Source organism: Ambystoma mexicanum, chromosome 3q, assembly GCF_040938575.1.
Source record: "Ambystoma mexicanum isolate Mex_15411 chromosome 3q, UKY_AmexF1_1, whole genome shotgun sequence".
Taxonomy (NCBI): Eukaryota; Metazoa; Chordata; class Amphibia; order Caudata; family Ambystomatidae; genus Ambystoma; species Ambystoma mexicanum.
The window spans coordinates 263,599,078-263,622,440 of record NC_090926.1 but is presented as its reverse complement, the minus strand read 5'-3'; the positions used below and the strand labels follow the sequence as shown (position 1 = coordinate 263,622,440).

Here is a 23,363-nt window from a genome sequence, read left to right as displayed (position 1 = left end):
CTGGTACTAACCTTGGAAAACCACAAAACAAGAAAGAGGTTTACAGAGCTGGTGAGTTGGCAAGCGACCTGAGAGACCGGTGTGTGTCAAAGTGAATGAAGTAGCAATATCATATCACAAGTGAAGGCTGCACTCGTAAAGATGGGACGCGAAGAAAGGCAGACCCATTAATTAACTTTAAAGTAAAAAACAGCTGCAAGATCAGGGATACTAAGTAATGGAGTGGTCAGGTGAAAGGAAGTAACCCATCTGATCATTGTTTAAAGCTAAAGGGCGAACAAACAGCAAGTAAATGGTGAATTTTGAGTCGAAGTGGTCCTGCGGTAGTCTGTGACAAAAACGCACGCACATTCGAAAGACTTCAACATCTGAAAATGGTCCGAGCTTGAATGAGGGAGACACGAAATGTATCAAGCTTGGGGAAGGGAGACCCGTGCAACTTTGTGTGAACTGTATTGTGAGAGGTCTGAGCCCGGCAGAGGGGGACCTTTGTAAACATTTTAGTTAAAACATTATTTTGGAAGTCAAACTTAAGGAACTTTAAACGTAGAAGGTGATGCGAGCCTCGATCCATGGTTTTGAACTGTTGAAAACTGAGCCAGAGTGTCATCCTGCCTACAAGGATCGCTTTACCCCGTGAGGCTTAACGTTGAGAGGAGAGCTGGTTCTGCTACATTCATCATTTGAACACTGACTTTTCCTTTTTGCATACATCTTCTCCTTTTTACACTTTTTGTACAAGAGATGGGGCAGGCATTAGGTTGTTGTCAGCATAGGTCATTTTGATTTGACAGACTCCACTAGGACTGTTTTAATTATTGATTGATGGTCGAGACTACACCCATCTTAGTGATAGGGCAGAATAGGAGATTCTCCAACCCCAACATTTTCAATAAAGGTTTTACAAATTGTATCCATTGTGTCAGTGTCAATATTTGTGATACCATGCCTTCCCTACAGTAGGTTAAAGAGGGATTTCACTGGGTTATGTAAGGGAGGCATGGTATCACAACTATGACACTGACGCAAGCGTTACACGTTTCAAAACCTTTATCATCTTTTTGGAGTTTGGGGAAAATGTGTCCCTATAGCTAAAATGGGAGTAATCTCTACCAACAAGTAATAAAGAAACTACAGTCCTAGTCGGTCTACATCAAATCAAAATGACCTATGCTTAAAAAAAACCTAATGCCTGCACTATCTCATATACAAAAAGTGTGTAATGGAGAATATGTATGCAAAGGAAAGTCAGTGTTATAACATAAAGAATCAATGTGGCTGAGTCAGCTCTCCTTCCCACGTTGGACAGCACAGAGTAAGGCAGCCCCTGTAAACAGGATGACACACTTTGGCTCAGGTTCTCAAAACAAAGGCAGTTCAAAACGTGGCTCGAGACCCGCTTGGCCTTCTACATTAAAGTCACTTATTCCAGCTTCACAGTTCAACAAAAGTTCACGTAGGTCTCCCTCGGTTGGGCTCAGACCTTTCAACCAAAAAGTACCTGATTCAACATGGATCTCCCTCAGGTGGGTTTGGATCCCTCAATCACAGTACTTGCAGGGGTTCCCTTCCCCAAGCTTTATTCACATTTGTTAGGGTTTCACTTCCCCTAACTTAACACACTTTCAGTCGGGCTCAGACCTTTTACGGATGTCAAAGACTTTCGAATGTGCCAGACTTTTATTATAGACCTCTGCAGTACCACTTCAACTTTCTCTGCAGCTCACATTCTTATTTGCCCCAGTGTTTTATGGTAGTTCAGTATCATAAGCACAAATGTTCATAGAAATCTTTTCAAAGTCATTTGTTCACTTTGCTGATATCACATATTTTGTGAAGGCTTTCGAGTGGGCTATTTCCTGTTTCCGGACCACTCCGCTACTCTGTATCACTAGTTTCACAGTTACCAGTAATTTTAAAGTTCACAGCATGTCTGCCTTCCTTCGCGTCTCATCAGCATGCGGGCAGCCTTAAATCGTGAGATATACTGTTGCAAGTTCAATCTTTCCTTAACACACACCAACCTTTCATGTTGTTTGCTAAATCACCAGCTGTGTGCATTCCTTTATTGTCTTTGCACCTTTAATTGACGAGTCAAGGTTAATACCACAGGCTTGGCCTCGCCTCCCCGACTCTGTTGTTCACCCGGGAGGATCGCTGGTGTCCTTGAAACACAATGCAGTCCTCTTGTCTGGGATTGGCCTTCTGCATGTATTTTTCGAGGCTCTTCGGAGGCAACAATCTCCTGGGTTTCCCTACCCTTTTCTCTCATCCCTCGATCGGTTGTTCTGCTCCAGTGGGTTTGCTTTTGCCCCGGAAGATCTGCTCCTTCTCGTGTTCCACCTAGCTCAGAGTGTGTCTTTGTTTCACCTTTTATCTGTGTGGGGAGAGCTAATGGGTATCAGATGTATATGATTAAAGTCAAGTGCCTGACGCGATTAGCGGGACATGTCCAATGTGATATGTAAGGGTCACCCTCTTCTTCAGCCCAGTGTTTGTGCAGAAGGAGGTTGAGGTGGGAGTTGGGACATTGGAGAATCCTATAAAATGGGATGGGGCAGGGGTACGGGAAAGTGGGGAATACCACTTCTCACCATCGGTTGCCTCACCCCCACTCCTCGAAGACGCCTCACCCAGGTGATCCTCCCTCACTGGACCACCCCCAACTTCTGGATACAAAGGCGATGGCCATGCCCTGGGCAACTGAGCGAGATACTAGCAGGTGAGGCACCCTTTGGATTCTCACAGTTGGGAGACTTTGGGGGAGGCTGTCAGGGTGTACGAGAGAGGAATACCATGGGTCTGGGAGAGAAATGGGGTGAGGTGCGCACAGGAAAGGGAGCACCTGGGTAGTGCAGTGTCTGTTGTTTAGGATATTATGGAGGGTGCGGGGAGATTGGGGGAGTGTGTGTGTGTGTGTCTGTCTGTCTGTCTGTCTGTCTGTCTGTCTGTCTGTCTGTCTGTCTGTCTCGGAGGAGCAGCAGAGTGCAGGGCTGTTGCTAGGGTAGCCTGGGCAGAGTTTAGGGATGCAAAGTATGGGTCATGGTGGAGTGGTTGAGAGGAGAGAATGGGGGAGGGGGAAGTCTGGAGGAGGGGTCTGATTAGGGGGTTAGGTGGAATGCAAATGGCCAATTGAGTCTGTTGGGAGGCCTGGGTGGATGGGTTGGTCTGGGAAGGCAAGGGGAGGGGTGTGTCATCTCCTGGAGGGTGGGTTGGGCTGAGGCAGGAGAGAGTGATAAATGAGGGGGGTGTCTGGATGAAGCTGTGGATAGGTTTCTGGTGCGCCAGAGTGCCCCTCTAACTTTGAAGCTGCTGAGCATGGTTGAGGACCTGCAACCTCTGCCTTAGAGTGAAGGGGGGTGTAAGAGTGCAACAACGTAGCCGAGAGCAGCCACAGACCAGTGTGACACTCACGAAGGCTGGATGAGAGTGCCAACGGATCTTATAGGGAGTACGGTGTAGGCGAGCGGAAGCTGAAAGGGCAGGGGTTGGAGGTGAGAGAAACGGCTAGATTGAAGGTACAGGCCTATGGCACTTTACCTGTGGCGAAGAGTACAAGCTACTGGCCCAAAACAGTAGCAAGATTGAAAATGCAGCTAGATTCAAAATACAGGCCTACAACACTATCCCTGTGGAGAAAGATGCACAGTAGTGTCACAAAACAGTGGCTAGATTCAAATGCAGCCAGTTCCAAGGTACTAAAGTACAAACATATCATTGTTCCCTACTTGGTTGTTGTAGCAGACAAAGGACAAGGCTTAGCATTGTGGGACCGCCCAGGGCCAGCAGGTAGTGCTCCAGGGATGCCCTTTCCCAGAGCCCTCAGCTGGCTGTCCGGGCAAGGCTGTGGCTGCCCTGGAGAAACTGCTTAAACTATGTTTCCGAGGCCTGTGACCTGCACTGGGATCCAATCCAGAGGAGGGCGGGAGGGAGGCGGAGCAGGGCAGGCCGGTGGGAGGATCGCTCCGAGGAGTGTTGCAGGGGAATATTCCGATGTGTGCATGATATCCGTGGAGCTGCTGTGCAGTCTGGCCTTTAACAAAGGGGATCACGCCCTAGCACAAGGTGGTGGCAACTGTGTGATTTTTACCATTTTATGATATTTATGTTGTGTACTTTTGCATTTACCGTGTGTGGCTAGCACCCTAAAATGGCTGTGCCATGAGTTCAATTGTTCTCTGGCCATCTTGTTTGTTGACCCTCTTCCTGCCTTTTCAGGTCAGGAAATGCCATATATGGCAACCTCTTTCCTGGTAAAAGCTGCTGCTTTTGCAGGCAAGTGGGTTTTATGTGTGTGAGCCAGAGAAGGGGGCTGGGACTGTCCGGTCCCAGTCCATACCCTCTGATGCTAGAAAGTCTTTTGCTGGGTGTATGTGAGGACCAGTGGTTGTCCAGGATTGGACAACCCTGGACTGTTTGAATGTTGCAGATCCTTACCATTGGTGGGCATGGGCTAGCTCCCAGTCTGAATCTTGGATAAAACAAAGGCTCCAACAGCTATTCGAGAGATCATTGTTGGAACCAAGACTTCTATGATGAAGAGCAGTCCTCTGATGACTTGAGGACGATTGCTGCAGCGATTGACCTGGTGAAGCCCTGCTCCTCTGCTTAATCTCAGAAGACCCTTGCTGGTGCTTGGACCGGTGACAGCAACCCGTTTTGACCCCTGCTCTTGGATCCACGCCTTGGAATCCATCAGAGTGTTCCTCAACCACCCACTGGACTGCCCAGCTCTCTTTTGGGCTACCACATTACCGTTCTGAGCAGAGCCTTGGGACTCACAATTTCTTCAGCTTATGCCATAAGTTGTGTTTCCTCGCAATTTCAGCCTTCTTACAAGGGAACCTGTGCTGGGACTGCCTCGATTCACTGGTGGAAGTTCACCTGTTGCTGCTGACCGTGGTGACCTTTGCTAGAACCATCCTTCTGAAATCCTGTGAGGTGTCCTGAAGGGTCTGCACTGCCATGGTCTACATTTTTTATTTGTTTGTGGATCTTCTTCAAGAAGTTGCCTGGAACAGTCTGGTGAGAACCGCGACCAGCTCTCGACACAAAAAGTAGCACTTACACCTGCGACCCCAGGTCTCCCTTCACCCGAACCGATAACAGACGCTTGGAGCCCCAGCAAATTCCAGAAGACCTGCAGTGTCACCTGGAAGAATTGAAGTCAGGAGGGTAAGTGAACATACCTGTTTGTCTTCCATAGAGTAACATTGGGTGAAACTCACTCTGGTTGTCCAATCTGGGTCAAGGATACTGTCCGTAGACTTACCTTTGTAACAGGATAGAGTGGGCTACTTGCCTTATTTGTAGTAAATCCTTACATCACTTTAAGACATTTTTCAGTCACCACCACAACCATCTTCATCGGTTCTGAAATACCTTCCCTGGAGAAACCATATTGGAACTTGTGACTCTTTGGGCACAAGGCCCTCCCATACATCTTAAAACCGAGGGAACTGGGCTGCGACTATTCAATCTAAATCAAACTTTTTCTTGCATTGAATTACTTACCTCTTGATACTAGTAGGTAATATGTCTAAAGGTGAATGTGTATGTATGTGATATATAGGTTTTCAGTACAATACTTACTGGTGATATTTGTAATGCTTAGTGTGTTTAGAAAGGTGTAATAAATGACTGTATTTTTATATGCTCCCTGACTAACTTGAGATATTGGTGGTGTTCTGTGTGGACTCGTAGCCCTAGACCACACTCACACTCTTCCCGAGGAGACTGAGCCTTGCCTGCTCTCCCACTCTACCTTGATTAGGATTTGGCTAACCTCTGTGTCTTCCCTTTTTACCATAAATACGGTGGCCTCTACAATCTTCCTTCCGAGGAGCTGATTTTAGAAATCCATCTCAACAATAACCAACCCTGGTTTGTGGAGGTTTCCAACCTGCACATGCTAAACATGTGGGCAACCAATGTTTTAAAGGGGCTCTACTACATTGTGAAAATTGTCAATACATTAAACCACCTCTTTTTATGCTGATCTGAGTACTTTTAATTTAGCCACTGCTTGATGTTGTGTTTCAGACAGGTGCATTGTGGGAGGACTGCCAGTAGCCTGATTTAACAAATCATTCTTTAGCATACCCCCATTCTTTAGCATACCCCCATAGAACACGTTGAGGGAAGCAGAGAAACAAGGGAGAGGTGAGCTACCAAAAGGCAGAGTAGGCAATTTGGCAGCAAGAGATCTACCAGGAAACAGTGAGGAGCAGATGACCCAGACTCGAGTAGGATGCAAGGAGTTAGGGATGAGCTATTTCTTTGAAGAGGAAGCTCTTCAGCTGCTTCATGAACTGTGGAAGCGAGGGGGCGAGTCTGATGTTGACTTTGAGGAGGTCCCAGGGTCTTAGTTCCTTTAAACGAGTGTGCTGCCCACTCGCTTCTTGAATGCTGACTACCTAGAATATCAGGATGCCTGTGACAGTATCATACCGAGCTGTCTCTTATTTCTTCCAGGTGATGTATCTGTTTCTGCACACAGTGAAAGGCACACCGTTTGAAACTCCGGACCAAGGGAAAGCACGTCTCCTCACACACTGGGAACAAATGGACTATGGCGTGCAGTTCACATCATCTCGAAAGTTCCTCACCATCTCTCCCATTGTCTTGTGAGTACTAGCCCATAATTTTATATTCGTATTTTGTATTTGTATTTTATTTATTTGTATAGCGCACCAGGCCCGAGGTCAACCGGGCGCATATCTTAGATCAACAGGTACATGAAAGGGTTAAAACAATAAATTACAATCACAAGAGCAAATAAGTTACATCAATCAAATGCCGTTCATAAAGATACTGTACATAACACTGCAATTTGGTAAGCAAATTGGCGGGAGGGAGGTAGACAAAGATATAAAGGTGGATAGGATCAGATGGCATGTGAAGGCAGATGGTCACAAGTGGCGGATAGCCAAAGTTTGGCTTTGTGTTTGAATAGGGTGGGTGAGGGTAAGGTTCTAATGGTGAGTGGCAATGTGTTCCAGAGTTTGGCAGCTAAGACTGGGAAGCTAACACCTCCAGCTGTCTGTAGTTTGTATCTGGGGATCGAGAGGCATTTTGCTTATGAAGATCTGAGTGATCGTGTAGGTAGATACTGAGAGAATCGAGAGGCTAGGTAGATGGGGGCCAGGTTGTTAACACATTTGTAAGTGATGGCCAGGGTTTTCAATGATAACCTTTGGGCAACTGAGAGCCAGTGAAGACTTGTCCTCGTTTCAGTGATGTGTGCAGATCTAGGAATGTTGAGGGCTGCTCTGATAGCATTATTTTGAATGATCTGGAGTTTGTTGAGGTTGCATTGGTTGGTGCCTTGATAAAGAGCATTACAATAATCAAGTTTGGACATAACCAAAGTCCTAGCGAGAATAATGCAGTTCTGAGTGGAAAGGAATGGACGGTAGGCTGTAATCAGTTTACATTTGTAAGCAGATGCAGCGACGACCGCATTAGTTTGTCTATTGAGGGAGAGTGTGGAATCAAGGTAGATTCCCAGAGTTTTTGTATCTTTGGATACTTTGATATAGTTGCCATCGATATTGAAGGTATTAAACGAAGAGTCAAGCTTATTGAGTCTTTGTTGGGTGCCAAGGATGAGGAGCTCGGTCTTGTCATTGTTGAGACAGAGCTTGTGTTGAGCCATCCAAGCTTGGACAACTTGGTAGATGTCATTCAGGGCTTTGGAATCAGCTGTGTAGTCACCAGTGATGGGAATGAGTATCTGGGTCTCATCAGCGTAATTGGTATAGGTGACACCCAGATAGTCAAGCACATCAAACAGAGGTTTGGTAAATGCATTGTACAGTGTGGGGGATACAGAAGACCCTAGTGGGACTCCACAGGGGACCGGCGTTGCATCTGCTGATGCGGTAGGGGAGAATACTCTCATATGCCTATTGTCCAAGAAGGAGCTAATCCAATTAGTCGCTTTTTCAGAAAAATGGGCAGCTGTTTTCAAGTAATGGCAGAGGATTCGGTGATTGACCAAATCGAAGGCTGCCGACAGGTCCAGGAGTAGAAGGAGGGCCAGTTTGCCTATGTCTTTTAAGTCCTCAATTTGAGTTTTGAGATCTAGCTTGGCTGGTTCAGTCCCATGCTTAGGTCTAAAGCCAGATTGTTTTGTACCGAGTAAGTTGTTAGTTTCTAGATACTTCTGTATCTGTAGGTAGGCTGCTCTATCTAATATTTTTAGAAGGAACGGGACCGTGGTGATGGGTCTGTAGTTGGATGGTGTCGCTGGATCCAGTGTGGGTTTTTTCAGCAAAGGGATGACCCAAGCGTCCTTCAGATTGTTAGGGACAATTCCGGAATGAAATGAGGAATTTATGAAGGCGGTAATGAAGGGGGGCAAGGTCATGAGCCGATTCCTTGATGATCGGTTCAGGGCAGGAGTCACCTTGGCAGTTAGAAGGTTTTAGGTTGCTGATAATTTTTTCAAATCAGGAATAGTGAGGGGTGCAAAGCTAAAAGGGGTATGGGTGAAGGCAGTGGAGGTCATCTTAGAATTTAGAGTGGGAGGTGGCAAGAAGGGAATTTTGTTTGGCATTGATTTTGGCTTGTAGGGTGGTTATTTTAGAGAGGAGAGCATTTTGGATATTATTGCACCATGTACTGTCTTTGCTACATGTGTCGAGGGTAGGCGATTCTAATTCTTTGAGAATTTTAAATAACTCCTTTGTGTTAGATTCTGCTTGCAAGATATGCTGGTTGTATGTCTCATTTTTTGCTTGTAGGATCGAATCCTTGTAATTAAGGGATGCGATGAAGAGGTTGTCTTTGTTAGTTGCACTTGGGAGACTTCTCCAAAGCGCTTCAGCCTTACGTTTTCCTTACGCAGAGCTCTAAGTTGTGGCGTAAACCATGAATTCAAATGGGCTCGTTGTTTAGCTTTCCGTAGTTTGAGCGGTGCTATAGTGTCTATGGCTTTGAGTAGCGTTTGGTTGAAGGTGTCCACTAGGGCGGTGGGGTCGATGTGCTGTGAGGCACAGTTGTTAAGAATAGGTAGGATGAGGGGGAGTAGTTTGTCCCTAGTGATCTTTTTATTCCTTGTAGGAATAGGGGGAGCTATAATGGGTTTGGGAGAGGGGTTGGTGGCTGGTATGTGAAAGATGATGTGATGGTCAGACCAAGCACAGGCGGAGTTGGAATTTATCGATGTGTTGCAGTTTAAATCTGCAATCCACTACCCTTCTTATGGGTGGGTTCGAGGATACTTTGCTGGAAGCCTAAGTTAGAGATGATATTGGCAACCTCAGTGGGCATGAGATCCTTGGGGTCTGATAAGCCAAGGTTGATGTCTCCCAGTAGTAGCACTTTGGAGTTGGGCTTGGTGTTGTCAGTAAGGACGGATGTAATATCCTCCGCGAAGGAGGTGATGGGTCCTGGTGGTCAGTAAATGAGGTGTAATGTTGCTGTGTTGGTCGGTGACAAGGATAGTTTAACTGATAGTGATTCAGCTGAGCTAAATTGGGTGTTGGGAATGAGTCTCATATTGATGTTGTCCCTATGTATAAAAGCGACGCCGCCCCCTTTGGTGAGGTTCGATTGGCGGTCATTTCTAAGGATGGAGTAGCCATCTGGAATGGCGAGGGCCAAGAGTGGGCCTGAAGAGGCATGTAGCCATGTTTCTGTGATGACGACGAAATCGAGGTTTTGGACGGTAATGAGGTCTGTGATATCGAGAGCATGGGCAGTGAGGGACCTAGCATTGATGAGGACTCCCTTTAGTTCTTTAGTAGGGGTGGTCACAGGGTGGTCAGGTGGAGTATGCGTGGTTGGCCGTGGGCCAAGGGTGTAGTGGAGGAGTGTGTTGCGCTGGGTGCAGGATATGTGAGGCAATCTAGATCTGAGTCTGGCGTTCCTAAATTGGAGTGAGCACGGTTGATTCGGAGTGGGTCTCGTTGCAAAATGTTGAAGCCACAGGGCAGGTGCATTCAGATACGGGTTGGTGAGGTGGTCAATAAGGGGGTTAGTTATACTGTTGAGCATAGGTGTGACAAGGATGGAGGTGAGGTGAGTTGATGGTAGTGTGTTTTGAAGCATGGTAGTGGGGTATGTACTGTGGTTGAGGGGAATCTCAGCAGTGCTGACGGATAGTGCACAGAGCGCAGTGACTAATTGCCATGAAATGACAAGGTGTGTGAGGAGGATGCTGGCAGTAGGTCGCAGCATCAAATCATGACACAAGTGGCCTAGTGATTAAATTAGGTAGTGTGCGGTCTCTGTGGTGGTGCACTGGGACATAAACAAGAAAAACAGTACAGTTATGCCGTGTGTATCTAAAGGTTCTGGACAAGCAAGCTAGGCAGACATAGATGGGCACACAGTGGTAGGTAATAAGTGAGATGGCTGGATGGCCAGCAGTGAGCTTAGTGCTAAATGCAACTGTTGGGGCACAGCAGTAGGCTAGCTACTAAGTACAAGGGTCCAGTATAGGTATCAGGCACCATGGTGGGTTAGTGCTCTTTAGCAAACACGTTCCTGTACATCACTCTTTTTCTCTAGTCCATTCCAGTCCACACATTCATGTTTTTAGTCTGATAGGGAAAGGTTACATATCTGCAAAACCTTTGATTTTAATCCCACTCTTTAATTTGAATCTTTGGTCAACACTATTGTGAAGAGGGCGTCTTGCTATTTATGCCTCATTGCCATTGTTTCTCCCTTTTAACGTCAACATCTGGGGCACTCTTACATAGGTGCTGGAGTGGTGTAGAACGAAGTCATTAGACTGATATGGGGCTCTTAACAAATAAGTCTGTTTCCCTTTGTAGACCAAAGTAAGACTTCTCATGAGATAAGACCACTTGTTTACATTTTCAAATTTCTTGTTGTAATAAACCAAACTTCAGGTCTCTGCGGGCAGGGATCTTTAGAGAAGGTGGTTGGGAGTGAGGATCCAATTAAAGAGGGTGTTACAGCATCTTCAGTGTTCTCTGGGTGTTTACTTTTTCATACCAGGGATTGGGGGCAAAGACACCGAAGAAATGTCCTATCGGGTAATCCTATGTCTCATTCTATATAGGTTGCCTAAGTCTCCAGGAAGTGAGTTCAAAGGTCAACCTCGCACATCAAGAAAAGCTCTTTCCCAAGTGTCTGAGGAGGCCCAGCACCAGACCTCAGACCACAGTCCTCTAGAAACTCTGGTCTTTGAGTTTGTCTTCCCAAATCGTCCTTGGGGAATGTCCACCCCCTGGATTCTTCATGACAGGGTGGCATGGCTTTGGCTCCCCTGGTCGTCTTTAGCAGTGATAATGGACTGCTGCTGCAGACCTGGGCTTCCCTCGTCCAATGCTAGGGCACCAGAGCAATGTCCCCAATCGCCTGTCCTTGGTTCAGGCCGGAGGGTCTCCCAATCCTGGCTGTCTGTGTTGAGAGGGGCCAGGTCTCCTGCTTCATCAGTGGTGTACTCTCCAAGAGAAGGTTGGGATGAATCGATGTAAATGCATGACCTCCCTGCTGTAGGATCCTGATCCCTGGGATAGCCTACACATGAGAGGACATAACTCACCCTGTGGAGCTCCTCTGTCTCGATCCTCCTCCTGCCTTTATAGTCTGCGCCAAAGGGTCAATCTGGCTAGCTGGATCCTTCCTACTCGCTAGGGATTTGGTGTGTATTCTGGTCTCCATCCCTTCTCAGGCTAAAGGTGACTATCTCCCCCTTTAGCCAGTTGGTCCCACCTCCAGGGTTCCCCTAGTGGCTGACTGTGACTCGCTCTGTCTACCTCCTGCACTGAAACACCCTTCTTAGATGGAAACCCTCCTTCAACCAAACAACCTGCTTCAATAAATCCCTATTCCCAGAGGGTAAAACGTCTCCTCTGAACAAACTCTTCTTCCTAGAGTGTAAACATCCTGTTCCAAAGCATTTTCCTCCAAAATCCCTTGGAGACCGGCTAAGCCTACATTTATAGTCTGGTTCCTTCTCCCTTGATGTGGGGTCTTAGGGGAGTGTGTTACACCTGTGTAGGGTGTGCTTGTCTGCCTTATGATTGGACTATAAACCTTAGGTTATATCAAGTCCTGGCACCAGCTTGGATTCTAAAATAGTCCTGGCCATACTAGGGCTGTCCCCAATCCTCCCCCCACCGAGATGTGCTGAAGCTGCCTGTTTCACCTTGAATCTCCAGTGGGTGAAATAGGAGCCAGAAAACCCCTTGGTGAACCTGGGAATTCTTTCAGTAATGAAAAGCTTTCATGTTGGAGATTTGCAATTTTGCAATTCCCACGTACCAAGGTAGAAGAACAAAGGGAGTGTAATACTGTATCTGTGCTGTATTGCTAATCATTGTTTGTGGTAGAACCGTACTAGTCTGTTTCATGCGTTTGTGTAATTTCTCTCGCAAAATTGTACAAGAAATGAATGTATGGAAGCCTTCCACTTTCAAGTTCGGATGCGTGAGGAAAACTAATTCTCAAAATTAGTCTGAAACGTTACTTCTGCCGTAGGTAACTTAAATCCCTAGAGCCTCTTCTGGTTTCTGAGCAAACTTGCTTGGATGCTTTAAAGTGGCAGACATCCATTCCTATATTAGGAAAAAGGATATGCTTAACTGGGAGGCACTACTTCCTGAGGAAAGAGGGCGGGCAGAGCTGTTCTCCAAGGTATGGTCTGTTAGCTCCCCATAGGCATCAATGGGGTATTGGTATGTTTTTATGGAAAGGTCTGCTGGCCTACTTTGAGGACTCAGTGAGGGTGGTCTAGGGATCCCCCATGTACCACCTTTGTGCCCTACATCCAGTATCTCGTGATGGCACCCACCCTGTATGACCACCTTACAGTCAGTTCTGAGAGTGATGTACTCTGGGTGTGAAATTTTAGCAAGGTTATGGATTTACAATTCGACAGATCCACACTGCCATACAGATCCCCGACAAAGGCAACCCACAAAGTCTGATAAAACAGTTTTAATCCCCAACAGGCATTTCACGGCTTCTTAATCCAAACAAAGAATACACATACTAATCCATCATACATGACACTTGCGTATTGATTACATGATGGCATCAAAGAATCTGCGGGTTGAGTAAGTACATATATGACCTTACCTAGAACACTATTGGACTACTTGCCAGTACTGATGAGGTGTACCATCTTGCTTCCAAGGACACACCCAAGAAGAAGGCGACTTATGCAGAGGCTTTGCCAGATCAGATATATAAACAAGGAATAGCTACTGAAATTGAACTTTTGTAAGGAAAATAATACACTTCTGCTTGGTCAGGACCCACAAATATGGGATGCCTTTAATGGTACATACAAGCTATGTGTAATTCGCAGAAGACCGGTATATTGTAAATAAGGGCAGAACTGTGTAGACTAGCAGTTGAGCTATTGGACGCAGCGGAGTGGCAGATGCTCACACAGGGAGAGTTACTCCTTGCAGATATTAGGATTAAGTTGGATCATTTTAGAGAGGCAGTAGAGAGAGAAGTGAATTATATGGCTCACAAAGTATCAAGTAGAAGATATGCAAAGAAAGATAAACCAGGTAGATGTCTGTCCTGGGCCTTAAAACAAGAGAAGTTTCAAGTTCCGATTAAGGCTATCGTAAACACAGGCGACAAAAGGCATACAGATAGTGCAGTATAAATGTTTAGATCATACTATATATAATTCCACTTTCAGACTTGCACAAGCACTTCTGCGATCAAGAAATACCTAAATGAGATAGAGTTTGAGTGGGATGACCAAAAATTAGGTGTTGTGATCAATGCTGCTCTAACTATTGTTGAGGACAAAGCAGCAGTTACAACCTTTCCTAATAGTATTAGCACCAGGTCTGGAGAACTTATAATGGCAAATACCCTGGCATTTTATGGCAATGTACGATAAAGCTCCTGCTGCCAGGGAATTGGCCAAAACTCATAGCACTGCATTACTTACGGTACTGCAAAACCTGGGTAAAGACCCAGATAACTGCGTTCCCTATGGGACTATCTCCCTAATTGATGTAGCCAAAATACTGGCAAACATGGCTGCTACTAGATTGTTGAAATGTATTTACTTTTAATATTACCAGATCAGGCAGGATTTGGTGCCTGGTAAGGCAACAACAAATAATTTACATGGGCTGTTATCCATAACATGAACTCGGAGATACCCGCAGTCATCGCTACGTTAGACAGCGAAAGGTCATTCAGTTGACTGGTATTCCCTTTTTGAAGTCTTAGAAAAATCGGGTTTTGGCCTCCAAGCATGTCATTATGGATGGTCTGCTGTATTGTAACCCGGAGGCTGTTAACGAACAGGGTAATCTCGGCCCCATTTAAGGACTTGGGGGCATCAGGCAATGGTGCCCCCTGTCATCACTGCTCTTTGCTAGAGTCATAGTGTCTCTGGTTTGCCTGCTGCAACAGAACCCTGTGGATAAAGGTATACAGGTATTCAGCTGGCAGCATGCTTCCCTAGAAGCAGATACCATGTTATTTGATGAGAACCCCTGCCCCCGGTTGAAGAAAATACATTGCATGGCGAATTAAGTCGACTAAGAATGAAATGGCCAAGACCGAATTTATCCAGCTTATTCCATCTGTGAGCAAGGCAGGGACTGGACTGGGGTTTAGAGGGTGATCTGAGCATGTGATGTATTTGGGGCAAACATAGATGCTGGAAAACAATCTTAAACGGCTTGAAAAAATGTGTGAGTCAAACAATTCACCTCCTCCCCTTCCCCCCTGCACCCCTATCTTTGGTAAGCCCCAATTTACTCCAGGCATTCCTGCTGGTGCATTTAGAAAGTGTAAGGAAGCAAGTTGCACCAAGATAGGGGACATGTTTCATGGACAAGACATGCAATCATTCCCCCAATGTAAATATTTAGCTAGGCCTGGCAGAAACGGACCAGATGCAACAACTCCAATTACGCCATTGGTTAATGGGCCCCCGAGATGCGGGCTGCAGCCACTAGGACCCTTACAGCCTTCGAAAAATTTCTCTCAACCAACCCCAGTGATAAACCCTGAATATATAACATCTATAAAATAGGCATAGATGCCCAACACATACAATCCACCAAATATATGCAGGCTTGGGAAGATAGACTCGGGGAAACCAGAATAGAGGAAGACTCGGAGGGTCTATGGCGCGACATCTCAAAGCTTACCCAGGCATTACAAATTAGAGAATTCTGGTACAAGCTGATGATGAAATGGCACTACACCCCTACAAGACTAAAACAAATGTATCCCAATGTGACGGGGATGTGTTAGAGGGATTGTGGTGAGGTGGGAGACTGGCTTCACATCTGGTGTGGCTGTCGGAAACTGGTAGGCTATTGGAAACAAACCAACACCTACACACGGTCTTCGGCACAGCAACTCACAGAGGACCAAGAAAGGGTATTCTATGCCTAACCACTCCGGGCCAGAAACAGTGGGTGAAAACAACCAATAAGGCCTATGTGATCCTCTCGCCTGCGGCACTCCTAGTCCTCACCCAGAATTGGAAAGCCAAAGAACCCCCAACAGAGCAAGACTGGCTAATGAAGGTATGGCACTGCAGTGGATGACCTAAATACGCTGCAGGGAGCACAGGCTAAATTTGCAACAGACTGGGAAGAGGTGATGGCCTTTCTGAACGATGACTACAGGAAAAACGTTTGCCCTCAAATTCTCTGCATCCTGGAAATAGGGTGAACGGACTACGTTGGTGGGGGGGGATCTTGTTGGTTAACCATGTTGTTTGCTTTCTTTAAAAATCAATAAAAATAATTTGGAAGGAAACAGAAGTAACAGAAGAAGAAGAAGACGGCCAGAGACGCCTGCAGACTCTTTTTGCAAGGCCATGAAGTGACCACTGCTATCCTGACCCCGTTTTCTATGTGACAGAGGATCTCCGAAGACGACTCTTTCCCTTTGGCTGGTGGGAACAACCGGTCTCAAAACGAACTTTGAAACAAGCCATCTCCCAAAGTCCTAGGAGCTTCCAGAGCTGCGGAACCCCAATACCAGGAGACCTGCTGCCCATTTCGAGTGCATCGTCGTAGAAATACTGAATCCGTCCAAATCTGTGCCCGTAAGGATACTCCAGAGATCCAATCAAACTCAGCCAGATCCCCTCACCAGAGCGTGGGTCTGCAGGAAGCGAAGAAGATTGACCAGGCGATCCGTGTCCTTTGTTGGTGCTGCTAAAAAGGCACTAAAACTGCAGAGCGAAACAAGAAGTTGCTGAAAGTCGTGCCACAGGTCCCCCCCTCGAGACTGCTTCTGGAGGACACTGTCCATTGTCCTGCCTTTCGTCACCAGACCAAGGAATCCGCAGGTCGGATCCAGAGCTGCCACATTGTGGAGGAGCCAACACAAACATTTTCTTCAAACTCAAGGTACTGTGGGGAAAAAGGTATTGCTTACCTGGTTCTGAAAAGTCGCTCCAGAGCGTTGAAGTGCACCTAGAGGTGTTCAGGGCAACCCCCTCTTACCTCTGACCCAAGCTGCTGCTTTTGTCCGCTTTACAAGTTCGTTTTTCGGTCTCCATTGTTAGTTGTTAACTTGCTGCTTCAATAAGTTTAGACACTGGAATAAATCCACAGGAGCTCTTCATTATTCGCTGTTTGCTAAGTCTTCAAGCCCTATCCAAATTGCCTTTAGCTAGGGTTGCATTTTTGGACTTAAAAGACTTGCCAGGTGAAGAAACCCCCCCCTAAAAACAATAAAAGTTACAGGTAGCTGCCCACTGTTAAAATGACAGTTTTCAGCACTTGACAGCTCCCTGCAACATATTCATATATTCGATGGACCAGTTTCGATGGATATGCATTTTGCACTAGAGATTTATTTTCGGTGCTTTTTTTCCAATGGATTTAATTTTCGATGACACATTTTTGATGGAAAGGCCATAAACCGGTCTTTGCGAGTAACCCTAATGTTGGCAGGTATGAGTATACCTGCTTTCACACCTCGAGCAAGAAAGGATTTCTTAAGTACATGGAGTTTCCTCTCAGTTGCCCAATCTTGAAAGAGGAAAATCATATGTTGTTGTTATTTCCTTGCAGCTTTCAAGATTCTCTAACATTCTTGTGCATAAAATTGCTTGACAATGAGCGGTGGTCCAACTGTCGATTCAGAAGGCCTGTGTTTCAATTCTATAGCATTTATTAACACATATGGCGTGGTCTTCCACCTCCAAGTCGAGGACGTCTGGGAGGTAATTGGGTCGTCCCCCCTCTGAACCGGAAGGGATTCAGTTGACGCGTTTGTTTGGCTCTCACCACATTTTCAAGGTATTCAAATCGCTTTTACATTGTTCCCCTTGATGGATGCCTCCACTTCCTTTCCCGTATGCTTTACCACTGGGAACATTTGGATACATTACTGGTTTAGTTTAGTGGATCTCTAGTTAAGTGTTTAGGTTCTTGTTTATAGCTGCACCCCCTGTTTCACTTAAATTGTCCAACTTATTCTTCAACTGTAATATTGACTTTAAAATATGCCCCACTACTGCCATCACAGGATCCCGGGGTGGGCCGGGACACTACCTACCTAGCTATGCTGTCTGCTACGAGGTGCCAAAAAAATCCCAATCTGCACATTTTTCTTTTCTCTTATTCTTTTCAGATACTATTTTATTTTTTATTTTCTCTAGGTTAGAAAATCCTCAATTCTGGAAGCAAAGGATGCAAAACTCAGTGGTGACAGGAATAATATAATATTTCAAGGACTGGCAGCTCTGCACCTTTGTAGATGTTTGATATCATAAACTTAGTTCAAGAAGCACCATAAAGAAGAGATAAATACATCAGTAATTACATTGCTATGTATCTCAGCACAGCTATTATTGATTTGCAGTCCATATAGAATTAAACAATCCAGCCCTCAAGAAAGATGGTGGCTTTACTGCAAATACATAAAATATAAAGTGCTGCCTCCCTTCAACTGATGGCCTGACTGCCACAGAGTCAACCAGCTATCTTCTACTGCCAGGAGTGCAGAACGCCCTGAGTGAATGTTGGTGGGTAGAGCCCTATCCATTAAGCCTATCTGGTCACCTCCTCCAGACTTGCCCACATCCACCCACCTCTCTTTTGCTCTTGGTGATACAGTGTGTGACTTAGGCCTGCTTCAAACTACATCTCAAACATGGTCAATCCGTGCTCTCAACCATCCAGAGCAATCACCTCTTGGGGCCATTCACCAAGTTGTCCTAAGTGAGGCCGCTAGAGTACAGTGCATCAAGGTAAGGGCACATGGGGTTCAAAGGAAGTGCTCCAGTACTGCCATGCCACTATCATTGCCATGCCAACTTCAGGGTATTTTGTAAACATAAATCCATACCTGCCCCCTAACAATTCATGCAAATTGAAAGATGCATATTTGCCACAGTACCTGGTAAAGCAGTTGTGATCTCTTTCTATTCACTCTGCTCTGCTGATACCACTGGTTTAAAAATATCTGTTTGTCTGTTTCCTATTTATTTTTGGCGAGTCTTTTTGCTCCCCCTTTCCTTTTTATTTTGTTTATTTGCCTGTTTTTTAGGGAGTCAAACTGGTTGTAGTGCCTCTTATACATGGGTAGAGAGACAAGCACAGAGAAAAAGGGGGAATAAATGTGGCCTTTTTGGTATGCAGACTTCAACAGGAGGTATATGGCCAGAGATGCCTTTCTGTTCAGTCTTTTGCCTGCGAGCTAAAGATCATGAACAGGAGCTCTGAGGTTGAGCCCTCCCATGGCGCACACACAAGTGCGCTCAGGGGCCGACAGGCCTGACCTCAGAGCTCTCGGAAGACGCCAAAGCTGAGAGAAGGGGGAGCGGATTGAGGGAGAGTGTGTTTTCTCTGTGTTGGATGGGCTTTTCTGAAATGGCCACTGTCCCGCCCATTGAAGGCTGCACCATGTTGGCCTAATAAATGCTGACTATTTGGTATGCAGCATTTAGCGGGCGGTATATGGACATAGATCCCTTTCCGTTCACTATCTTCTCTCCTCTTGATCTTTAGATCACGGGGACTAGTCTGAAAGGAAAGGAGTGTGTACAGCCCTTGCCCTCTTGGCTGAGACAAAGACAAAATGGTCAACTTTGTGCAGTTTCGACTTCCTAGTGTAACTTGGAAGTGTAGAGACATTTCATGGTTGATGATCTTCTAGCCTCACAATTTTATGTAAGCATCCTATATGAATGTGACAGCTGGTCAGACCTTGTAAAATGTACAGTTCATTCAAGTTACTCTCATCTGATATTTTTGTCCATTTGTATTTTCTCCCCACAATGCTACATGGGTTGGATATTTGAATTTCACTAGTGTTGTGTTCCTTCTCATTGCATTTGTTTTTTCTCCTCACAGCTCTGCCTGGGTTGGGTTGTGTTTTCTAATTTTGTTAGTGTTGTTTTCCATTACATTGCATTTGTACTTCCTCCCCACAGTGGTACCTGGTTAGGGTTGCATTTTTTAATTTTGCCATTGTTGTGCCCCACCACATTGTATGTGTGCCTTCTTCCCACAGTGCATCCTGGTTTGGGTTTGAATTTCTCGCTCTCACCAGTGCTATGCTCCACCACATGGCAATTTCCTTCCTACAGTACTTCCGGGGTTAGGTCTATCTGCATTTCTGAATCTTGCTAGTCCTGTCTACTGTCACGTTACAGTTGCATTTACTTCCCAGAGTGCCGTCTAGGTTTGGCTTGCCTTTTTCATTCCCCAAGGTCCAGGAGACCCTGATACTGAAATACAACCCCCACAGAGAGGCTTTAGTCACTGAGAACCGGATATCACTACAAAACCTGAACAATCTGGAGCCCCGAAGTTCCAAAGTCCCATGAGACGGACAGAAATACAACCACCACAGAGAGGCTTTCGCCACTGTGAAGCTGATACCTCTACAAGACCTCCCCAAGAAACTAGCCCAAACCATTGGGAGGCTTAAACCACTCTGTCACTCATTAATACAAGGCTCTATTGTGCACTCACGACCAGGAGCCGTAAAACAAAGTAAGAACATACCACTCCGAAAACCAGCTCAAGCGAATAGTCCAGCCAGAGAGGTCTCGGGAGGATAGCTCAAGATCAACGTGCTCGCCTTGGAAGCAAGACGAAACAGCGCCCCACAGATTCGATCCCCGGGTCCGCGCTTAGAAACTTCTGGGTATTAGGTGCGTTATAAATAACCTATCAGATCCGAGAATAGCTCTGCCCGGGAACAGCTCTACCTCTAATATAGCTCTGCCCTGAAACACCGAAAGGCCTTTGGATAGCTCACACACAAGACCACTCCCTGACCACCCCCCGCCCACCCCCTGCAATGCCCCCCCAGAGATAACTGGGGGGGAGCAGGTGAGCTGTCCCTTCACCCCGGGATATTCCCTCTGGGACAGCTCCAACCCCTGAGATATCTAGCCAACACAATAAACCAATTGGAACAATCCCAAAAATCTCAAAACAGAACAGCCAGGGACCAACTAACACCAAGAAAGAACATATCTATCCATCCACCGCAAAAAGAGTCCCTTTGCCAGAACAAGACTAAAATCACTTTATTTATTGTGCTACCAATCATCTTACCACCCACTAGGACAACCTTAAGAACCGCACGCACATAAGGAGGATAACCACTGACACAACAGTCAGGCATGAAACCCACAGAAGTACAACAGAAAGAAACAACTTCACACCATAAGTTACAGAAAAATGGTGTGAGACAAAGATTCATCAAACTTGAACAAGAATGGAGGAAAAACTACTACTTGGATGTGTCTTTGGTATGTGATTTTTGTTGTATACAAAGCTGAAATACTCAGAGCAAAAAACATATACAACGGAAGGATCACAAACTCAAGCAACAAACAGAAAGACGTTCAAAACCATCAATGAACAAAGAAAGCCAACGGCATGCTACAACACACCAACCCCATCACAAAAACTATGCAATGATCTTGCAGACCACTTCAAAGACAATCGCAAACATCCAGCAAGTCGTTAAGAGCTGTCTAAAGGACCCCAACAACCCCCTAACCAGCAATACCGGAACCATCTAATAGACTAAATCAACTCACACCAATCTCGACCCAAAGATTCAAAAGCCTGGTGAGCAAAAGCAACAGAGCAGGCTCTCTTGCAGGCCTCTGCCCACCTGACGTATACAAGACATCCAGAAAACACCTGCAAAATATTTCCTCAACCACTCACTAGCAACTCGAATTTTGCCACAAGCCATCAAATCGGCATACATCAAGACACTCCTTAAAGACCTATCAGGAATCATGGAAGACCCAACCAACTACCAACTTATCTCAAACAAAGCAACAAGAAAGTCTACGAACAAATCCTAAAACATGTATAAAACAATCAGCTGGTAGAGCAGGCACAAGTAGGCTTCAAACCCATGAGAGGAACAGAAACAGTATTACTATCGATATGGAACAATTTATATAATCAACGCAGACTCCAACATCAAATCGGCAATAATAATAATCGATCTATCAGCAGCCTTTGATACAGTCCACCACAAAACACTCATCAAAAGACTTGAAGATAAGGAATCTGCAACATAGCACTACTCTGGCTAAAATCCTTCATGACAGGAAGAACGGATGCAACTTGGATAACAACATTCTAGCTAAGTCACCGAAAACATGTGGAGTCCTACAAGGCTCATCACTCTCACCACCACAATTCAACATCTACATAACCCCCCTGATTACCCTCATAAATAGACACAGCCTCACATGCTACAAATAAGCAGATGACGCCCAAATCATGTACAAAATCAATGCTAGCGAAGGACAAAACCCAACCCTTGCCAACTGCCTCACAGAAATAAACCATTTGATGAGCAGCAACAGTCTTAAACTCAACTCAGACAAGACAGAAATCATGATTGCTCCCGCAACAGTCGAACCATCTCCACATTGCATGGCCTACCAAACTGGGAAACACACCTGAATGAATGAACGATGGAACAGCAAGTCAACGCTGTAGTAAAGAAATGCTTCTTCCATCTGTGCTCTATCACCTTGAAGCGTCTTTTGTGCTAGATGGAATTACCAATAACGATCTCAGAACAAATAACCAGACAGACTCAAAGAATATGGCAAAGTACTACTTTATTCTCAATTTAATAAGGCAGGGCAAACTGGCAGACATTGGACTGATGCTTGCACACTCACACAAACTTGATTACACAGGTTTTATACCCCAATATGCGTCATCTATGAAGTCCTCCTACATGGAAAACTGTAAAACCTATTGATGGGAGGGATTGGTTAGGGGAACATATCTACTTATAGATTGCATATGGGTTAGTACTTCATTGGCTGTCTCTTATCTGTAAGGCACGCCTCTAAATAATATAATACTGATTACAGCGGACAAAAGGGCAGCGGATTTGTCTATGCATAAAATGTATAGCATGTTGCCCCATGGACCCACTGATTGGTTGGCATTCCCACCCAACCTTGGACATTCGGCTCAGCTAGCACCATGTAAGCAAAACGAAACCCAGGTGCTGGAGTCGCGTCAGATTACTCCCCACTTTCCCAATAAGTCCATCATCTCTCATTCTGACCATGAGCCAAGGTTTCCTGTGTGTAGTTGACCTTGCTCGCTCTATTTTCTGGGACATTCAAGGAAGAGTAAGCACATCACTACGTTCATCCACAGCTTAATGAATGGCCCTTGTTTTTGACTTGTGAATCACGTGTGAAGAGACTGCAAATGTGTCCATTTCGACCTCTTATTTACTGTTATTTGATTCAATTATGCTGAAATTCATTGCTCCTCTTGGCCTCTAGAGACCTGCTCACTCCATCTTGTCGGAGCCTTGTTAATTGTCCAATACTTGGCACTTGCTAATGTTTTCTTCTTTAATCTACGAGAAATGTGTCTCGCTTCCATGGCGTATCCTTCTGCCACCCTTTGTGCTTTGCAACTATTACTCAAATAGCATCCTTGATACCAAGCCAACATAAACTCATCTTTGTTTTTCACATAAAGCTAATTTTCTCTTGATTCTGCAACCCTGGTTTCTGAGGTGGCGGGATTGAATATTTACATGAGCGGTCCATTTTCCTATAATGGCCGTTCTTGCCACGTTATATTTTTCTCTATAGCAACCTTCTCCAGGTCTCATCTATCTTGCATTACTGCGTATTTACACTTTATTAGTCAGCAAGTTACTTTATCTTCTTTTGCATACATGATTACTTTAACTTTTTGTACATGTTTCTCTTGTCACTTCAGTTACATCGTCATTGTTTTATCATTTCAGTATGTGCTTGTATATCTTCTTCGTGACATCGCTCTGACCTCTTCAGATTTCACTGAGCACTACATGATGTCCAATGGTGCGTGCTGACATCCCTTCCACGTGATATTCTTCCACTTTCAGTGCGAGGATACATTCAATACGGTTGTTTGAGT

General features: G+C 45.4%; 1 protein-coding gene across 4 annotated transcripts in view; it reads left to right on the top strand.

Moving 5' to 3' along the window:
- Positions 1 to 23,363, top strand: part of ORMDL2 (ORMDL sphingolipid biosynthesis regulator 2) — a 221,627-nt gene that overhangs the window by 184,006 nt on the left and 14,258 nt on the right. For all 4 annotated transcript variants that reach the window (XM_069653713.1, XM_069653714.1, XM_069653716.1 and 1 more), the window contains exon 3: positions 6,475 to 6,626. In XM_069653713.1, the coding sequence (XP_069509814.1) occupies positions 6,475 to 6,626 (152 nt within the window). The remainder of the gene's footprint in view (positions 1 to 6,474; positions 6,627 to 23,363) is intronic.